Here is an 8656-nt window from a genome sequence, read left to right on the forward strand (position 1 = left end):
AATATAATTATATATTAAATAAATATATTTCGAGTAGCTAGTGAATATGTTATAATATAATTTTTTTTAAAATTAAAAAAACTACTATATTCTTATTTTTTTATGAAACGTCATCGGCTGTGATACGATCCGCTAACGTGGATACATAAAAAAAAAAAAAAAAAACCTTATATTAAATTAGACCTTACAACTCTGTATTTTTTTTAAAAAAAAAGTAGATGTATTTGTTTCAAAATTTAGAGGTTTATATACTTGGTTTTATATCACCTGATGCTCATTTGTCATCTTGCTACCTTTTTTTTTTTTTTTTAAAAAAAAATTTACAGATCAAAAGATTCAACAATATTGCTTTTTTTTTTTTCAGGCATGAATCACAAATTCACGATTTTGTTTTTCTTTTTAAAAGTATACTTGCCTCCAGGGTCAAATAGGGAGTATTCATATATTTGTTTTTTATAATATAATATAATGTTAAAATTTAACTAGTACTATTATTATTATTATTATTATTATCGTCAATCTAAAAAGTATTATTATTATAATTATAATAATAGTTTTCACACACTAATTATGCATAACTAGTAATATATTTTTTGAAGGGGGATCCGTCCAAGGGAACTGCTGCATGTTGTTTGTGGCCTTATAAAAACACTAGACGTGTTCTTTTTGTCAATATCGAGAATTTAGACATCTCGCGAATGGGCTGTTTCTAGAAAGGACACCTGTTACGAATAAAATAATCTTTGTAATTTATATTTTCATATTATCTGATTTTTTTACAAAATATATCTAAAATTTGCTTTAAAAAATTTAAATTATTATGCACCTACCTCTCTTGAGTTTTTCATATTAACAAAAAAAAAAAAAATCAGCTATTTTTAAATATTAAATACACATTATTGTGAATTAACAAACAACTATTAAAATTTTAACATCATACACGCTTCCTTCATGTTTGTATTTCTTACATTTAACGTCGAAAAATGTAAGGTAAATAAATATAAGATACTTACAAATTTGACCTGTGTGTTTGTAATTGCTAGGTTAAATATCAATGAGTGAGAGGAGTAGTGAGATGAACGATTTCGTATAAGGTTCTCGTGCATCAAATTGTTGACGTTGCGTCGCATGATCTATAGGCTAGGTGGATCATAAAAGAGTGTCGTCAAATCTTCGTCGGTGGTAGAAAAATTATAAGACTGATATTTAAAAAATATGAGACATAACAAGTACACATTGACATGCAACTCCTCGAAATCATAGGCCAAATAGTCAGACCAATTAGCACCCAATTAGATACACTCTGCACTACCACGAATTTAAAGAAATAAAGTTTCGATTGGCTAACAACGATAACTTTTCACCTAGTATTAAGTATCTTAACAATTAAAATTAGAGCGAAGTAATTAGTTTAAGTCTCTTAATAAATATATTTCTATACCTCTTAGGTGAAAAAATATTGAGTTAATCGTGCATGAGTGAGTAATACTATGAGGAGTGGCCTCTTTAGAAGTTTTTGTGTGTCAAGCTGTTGACATTGCTTTGATTGATCTATTGACTAGGTGAAAAATAAAAAAAGTGACATCAAATCTTAACGAGTAATATTATCCCTGCGCGAGACATGACTGACGATAGGATAGAGGTAAGACCGATCTCTAATGGATATGAAACACCTCCAGCAAATAGACGTACATCTTTCACACTCATGAACTTAACATCCCGACCTATTAACACCAAAGTATGTGCATTCAACGCTTTCACGAGTATAAAGAAATAAAATTGCTCATTGACTACAATTATATATTTTTGTCTAGTGATAAACGCATGATCCTAATAATATTTGTTAAAATTATTGAGTTTATTTGTTATTTTTCATAAACCTTAATAAATAGATAAATATAACATTTAAATATAATTCGTTTTTTTTAACTGTCACAAACTTCAAGTAGATAAATGTAATTATCCTAACCAAAATACAAGAAATTAAAATTTAAAAATAATAGAAAGCTTAAATCAATAATACTTTGGAAATAATTCAAATAATATAACTTATCACCAGCCATTTTACATGCTTCTCTTGTTACATGATTATGTGTTGGAAGAGAAACAAAAAACGGGCTCTCTCTCTTTACAAAAGCAGAGAATGTGTGTATTTTTTTATATAAGAATTCAACTTTAATTGCCGTCATATTAACCATGCGCACATCTCCTTGGAATTGCGATCCACTCCAATTACTGCAATGCAAGCAATTGAAAAGTTTAAACATCAAAATCTTGGTAAATTTATGCCAAGATCCAACCAGCTTCCCATTAAAACAAGTAATCTTTGGCTATAATCCCGGTAGAACAACCAAACAAAGCGGCAAGCACATATATTATCCACTCTACTTTTATAATCTACAAGCAACTTCTTCCTGTAGATTCCCAGAACACATATCAGGTCGCATAATGCAATATTTCCAAATTACAGAACGTTGATCCACTCTCAGACCCGGACCCACGAGAACGAAACCGGGCTCTTCACTTGATGCTGAGCGTTACTCCAAGTAATCGACCCAAACCCATTCCCTGAAGATCCATTCGTGCCCTTCTTCAAAACGAATGTTGCTGTGAAACGTCTTTTGTCCCCCACCATCTTGAAAAGAAGGCTCGACGGTTTAACAATCACCGCCACGTTTGATGGAGTTTCAACAGAAACCTTGTAGACAGACCCAGCTGCTCCAACATTGGTCAGTTCCCGAGAGTATCGAACGACCCTGGACTTACCAAACAACACTGAGAAAGACGGATAGTTAAGCTGGCCAGGGTCATGAAATCTCCTGTCACAAGTGACATTAGGACGTTTCGAGATGGTTTCAATCATTCCTACTGTGTAGTTTAGAGAGCAGAGAAAGGTGATGTAATCTTGAGGGGTGGCATCATATACGAGTCCAGGGTAGAGGGCTCTCTGAGGGTCGACATGGCCGGAACCATGAGCAAATGGTGTGGAGAGTGAGTAGTCGGCTGCATCGCGAAGGGGGGAGTTGGTGGTGTCAAGTACGTAGGCAGTGGTCATCAAGGCGGATTTGATTGCACTCGGGCTCCAGTTTGGATGCGCTGCTTTTAGCAGGGCTGCTAGGCCAGAGATGTGCGGGCAGGACATGGACGTGCCTGCAAATTTTTATCTGATATTAACGCACGAGAAATTTGAAAAATAAATTACACCCTTAAGCGCGATTTAGTTCCATTGAGTTTATAAACCACTATAGTTAGAAAACAGTATACCAACAATTGGGCCAACTATTTTCAGGGAAAAAAACTCGTAAAAAACAGTTATTAGCAAAACTCAAATCTTGTGAATATATTCGCCACAAGATTCTTGCGGCTAAAAACCTTATTACGTATAGTAGGTAGAACAAAAGTCAACAAAGTAAGAACAATACGATCGCAAATGCATGGATTTTCAACGTACGAGTAATGTCCATCACGCGACTTTTCAAGGGGCAATGAATCTTTTTCAAAGGATGCTATGCTATAAAGCTCACAAACTCTTAGAAAGTAGACAGCAAAGCATGCATATTATATTAAAAGATCCATTTAATGCTCGGATCCAAAAACTATTTTATCTTTTAATTTTTCATCAAATCAACAATTTAAAAACACCATGTAATAAAAAAATAATCATAAATAATAGTACTCACGTACCAATCTTTTGATATATATTATCTTATATATTATTATTATTATACATAAAAGTTTGACAAGGACAAGACTTTCCAATAATTACCAACAATTCGGACGATAGCCGTTAAAGGGCACTTACCAGATATGATGTTGAACCGACTCTTTCTAGTGTCTAGCTCAAGTCCGGTGGGCCCGACTGCTTCAGACCAAGCTGCCAATACATTCACACCCGGCCCGATAATATCCGGCTTTAATATCTGCGGCGTGATCGTGTTGGGCCCCCTCGAACTGAACGCCGCCACAACCGGAGACGGTTTCACGTTCACCACCGTCCCACCGAAGCCCAGAAGCGCCTTCGGGTTCTTCTGGGTTTTCACGTACTGTCTTATCTTATCACCCACTTTCCTCCCGACTGCTACCGTCGGCAATAGGTGGCTGTCTGCTACCAGCTCCTCCCCGCTCTCCGCCGTGTTCGCCAGTATCATTCCAACCCCACCAGCGTCCCTCACCACCGCACCTTTCTCCACCCTCGCGTTGATCCCTCTGTCACACAGCACCACTTTCCCACGAACTATTGTTGGATCTAGGGATCCTGCTAAGCACAAATTGTTGGAACTGTTCTTGCCTTTATTGTACACTAATTCCACCACCTCCTTACCCATGTCTTTTCCACTGTACAATGATACCCCAGTGTACTTCTTCCCGTTTCCTAATGTGGCAAACGCCGGAAAATCCCGGTCTATTGAGCCGGCACCAACAGTCATAATCCATGGCGCAACATTCGTCAGTGAAGATTTAGCAGGCCCACTATTTCCTGCTGAACATGACACGAAAATCCCCCTCTCCATCGCAGAGAAAGCTCCTATCGCGATTGTATCGCGCGCGTAAGTCTCAGATCCACCGCCAAGGGATAAAGATAAGACGTCGACTCCGTCGCGTATTGCACGGTCCATTCCGGCTAGTATGTCGGAACCAAGACAACCTGTTTTCCAGCAAACTTTGTAGGTCGCCAATCTGGCGTGGGTGGCCATACCTCGGGCTTTTCCCCTCGCGTACCCAAAGAGACTGGCGTTCGCCACTTCAGACCCAGCGGCAGTGCTTGCCGTGTGAGTTCCATGGCCATCGAAATCGCGCGGGGATTGCAAATCCTTCATCTTCAAACTCGACACCATTTGAGTATAACCTTTGGAGAAAAACCTCGCACCAATAAGTTTCTTATTGCAGTGGATTTTGGGATTGAAATCATGCGTAGATTCACATTCGCCGCGCCATCTGGATGGCACATCCGGCATATCGACGTCGTTGAAGGACTTTGATTCAGGCCAGACCCCTGTATCCAAAACCCCGACGACAACATCTTGTAACGCCCGATTGAGTTCCTGCAGACCGTGGCCTGTCCACGGGCTGAGCTGAGCATCCAGCCCGAGAAACTCTGGAGTACGAGTGGTATGCAGGGAGTAAATTCTGTCCTCATAGACTCCGATAACAGAATCCAATCTTCGGAGGGACTCTACCTCCTCCAGATCAAGCACGGCGGCGAAGCCATGATAAGCGGCGTCATAGGTATACAGAAGAGACTCTGGGGAAAAGGAACTCAAATGGTCGGCGTACCATTCACTATGGGTCGAATAAGAAACGGGTTTTTGGTGGTGCTTAACACGAACAATGTAGGTTTTCTTGGCTAGTACCGAAACCAAAAAGGTGTGGAAAATAAAAAAGGTGGCACAAAAGCAGATCCCACGGGAGAAAATCCCGGAGTTCAATCCCATAGTTGCAGAAATGAAGGGAAAACTAACAAGTAAAAAGGTGCGCTATAAAAAGTAAAATATGTGTGAGATAGAGAAGACGGTGGCTTGTTTTGGGTTTATAAAGGGCAAATGCTAACTATAAGGCTTCAATTCTATTTTTATTACGAGAATACCACTGTCAATTGCTTAGGCGTGGCGGTTTCTTTTCTTAGTGGACCTGTTTACGTCTCTTAATTTACGGTTTTTATTTTATTTATTTATAATTTTTTTTAAAATACATTTTTAATCAATTACTTTTATTTTCTTCAAATTGTATGGTCTTGTAATATAATATAATAGATTAGGTCTCATGTGAAATCGTCTCATGGATCTTAATCTGTGAGACGGGTCAACTCTATCCATATTCACAATAAAAAGTAATACCTTTAACATAAAAAGTAATAATTTTTCATGAATAACCAAAATAAGAGATCCGTCTCACAAATACGACTCATGAGAACTCCTCACACGAATTTTTGTCAATATAATATACTTAATCCGAAGGCACGCACTTCTAAGCATCCAGCTTTGTCAGATAATGCTTGGGTTTAAATGTCGTGTGGACTATATTTGTAATAAAAAAATTAAAAAGATAACATGCATATACGAATTAATTTAATATAAATGCATAATTTGACTATTCTGTATGTTTTGTCAAATAAATTATTTTTACCACTGAATATTAACAAAAAAATTTATTCAAATATAATATTATCCCATAACTTAATAAATATTAAAATTCGTCTTACTTGCGACTAAACCAAAAAAACTATGCTCGAAAAATAGTGAAAAGTAGTCCACCGAATAAGTGCTTTCAGAGTAGTTTCGGATATGTAGGTTCGACCAGTGACTGGTAACAATTTCGACTATAACCAAATCTAAAATTCGTTTTAATCGTAATCAAAAACCGATCAAAAATCGATTCAATTTTTTAAAACAAAATTTAGAATTTTTCTAAATTTTAATTATTTCCATATATTTAAATTCATGAGTTTTATTTGTTTTTATGTATATAATTATTTGGATTTTAAATTTTGTTCAAAAAATTAAAGCTTATTTGATTTATTATTTAATTTTGAAAAATATATGTAATTATATTTGATATTTTGTTATATTTATTTTGTTGTTTAAATTTTAAACTTTGTTATATATAAATTTTTATTATTTATATGATTAATAATTTTTTTAAAAATATATTAAATATATAACATATGAATATTTTATATAATATAACAATGTTTTGATCTGACCGTCCTGTTGAACCACTATTTTAAGATACGTTGGTTCGATCAAATGTGTAAGTATAAAAACATTGCGTATCGTTATGATAAATTTGTGTTCAAAATTCAAGCCTTATAACGAAATTAAATTTATTTAGTATTTAAAATNTAAGTGTCTCAAATTTAATAATATAGTATAGATAATAAATGTAGGGGATAATATCATTTTCAGACTTGCACGAGATAAATAAATTAATCCATAATTATAATAAATATTTTTAGTATATTATGCGAACTTCCAAAATTAACCCTAACTCCATGAAGAAAAAAATAGATTGAAATGTGGAACATAGTAATTCTACTTATTATCATGTAAATTTCATCAACGTTGGTGAATTTTAATATCTGAAAGTAACTTCCACCACCAGGTTCTTTTTAATTGATTGGTTGCTTTCTTTTTCTATATTATTACAATCGAAATCTACTTTTTCTCTCCACTCAATTTTTCATATTCCAAATCGATTAAAAAATTACATATTATATTGAATGAAAATTGTGACACATTAATCGTACTAAAAAAGGAAAAAGTATTGCATGTACAAATGACTAAAATTTTGACTTTAACGGTTCGTTTGTTGAAATTTATGGTCCAGCCCACACCTTTGTGATGCATGGGAAAACTTTATTATGCATCACACCAAATTAATAAATAGGTTTTGAAATCCTTCCCTAAATTTAGATTTGGCCAACTAAGTCAATGAAATAAAAGGGAACTCGACTTAGTTTGAATTTCAATTATGTTTATACACAAAAAATAATGGAAGCCCATGCTTGGATCCTTCCATTAAAATACAATTTTAAAAATTGATTAAATGCCTTCTTAAATCATAATTTTTAATTAAAGAAACACGTTGTGGGAGCCCGTGCTCTGATTAATATTTAATGACCAAACAACCAGGATTTATTAATGTAAACAACGAAAGCGATTAAAATTTTTCATTCTGGGCCTACAAAAATTTCGGCATGACCTATTCGTAAATAGGACATCCCAAAAAATCAAAACACAACAATAACATTATACGCTCGAAAATAACATCAAGTTTACAATCAACCATACAAACATCTTACAGCCGCACTGGCCAGGACTAGACACAACATACCACAAATAAAATCCAAAACAACATAAAAACATCACCACTACACATGGCATCTCCTTGGCAAATATATCAAATCAGTATGATATATAAATATCTGGGAACTCTGACACAAACCAACTGACTACTGGGTACCACTCGCTGACGCTCCACCAAACGAGTCAAAACCCCTGGAATGACTTGCTATGGCATCAAAAACAACCACAACATCAAAAGAAAACAGGGGTCGGGCCCCAGTAAGACGAACCAATAACATTACGACAAATATAACTGACATGAAATAACATCAAGTAAAATGTGATGCAATGCAATGCGTGAAAGGTAACAACCGATAATGGATACCAAACGGAGTCCAAATGAATCGCATCAACAACAGTAACAGTGGCCACCCGTGCCAGGAACGTAGCAACGCAACATCAAGTCGCCACTCATCCATGCACGTAGCATCGAGGGTACGGGAGCTACCCGCTCAGCCCTCATGCAAGTCATCAGGAGTGCTAATCCTACCCACCCGTTCCATCGATGACGCAACAACTCGATAGATCAATATCAATAGTAATCAAATGAGTCAAGAATCGAAATGCTATGCACTAATAGTATCAACACAAATAAATGCATGAATGCAATCACGTATTCACAGAAACACATATGACACGCTACAACTCATTACAAAGTACTTAACATCATTTCACATCATATAGACGTCATAATAAAACAGTTCATGCGTACCTCAACTGAACCCTTAATTTACCACTGAAATTTCTTAAGGATTTCTCGAATAATCCAATCATGTGGCAAATAATACATTTCATATCAAGATCAATTTATTTTT

General features: G+C 35.3%; 1 protein-coding gene across 1 annotated transcript; it reads right to left on the reverse strand.

Moving 5' to 3' along the window:
• Positions 1-2008: 2008 nt before the first annotated feature.
• LOC140971833 (subtilisin-like protease SBT1.8) lies at positions 2009-5507 on the reverse strand. Its single transcript, XM_073434344.1, has 2 exons — positions 3803-5507; positions 2009-3150 (listed from the first exon to the last, which is right to left on the reverse strand). Exons 1-2 carry the CDS (start codon positions 5430-5432, stop codon positions 2486-2488), a joined length of 2295 nt encoding a protein of 764 aa, XP_073290445.1. The 5' UTR covers positions 5433-5507; the 3' UTR covers positions 2009-2485.
• Between the last annotated feature and the right edge of the window lie 3149 nt (positions 5508-8656).

The sequence above is a fragment of the Primulina huaijiensis genome, chromosome 2 (assembly GCF_012295235.1).
Source record: "Primulina huaijiensis isolate GDHJ02 chromosome 2, ASM1229523v2, whole genome shotgun sequence".
Lineage (NCBI taxonomy): Eukaryota > Viridiplantae > Streptophyta > Magnoliopsida > Lamiales > Gesneriaceae > Primulina > Primulina huaijiensis.

Excerpts from the sequence above, each read along its gene's own strand:
- LOC140971833 (XM_073434344.1), bottom strand. The coding sequence starts at position 5,432 with ATGGGATTGAACTCCGGGATTTTCTCCCGTGGGATCTGCTTTTGTGCC. Across the intron at positions 3,151-3,802 it reads TCGGTTCAACATCATATCTG|GCACGTCCATGTCCTGCCCG; the intron begins GTAAGTGCCCTT and ends AAAAATTTGCAG.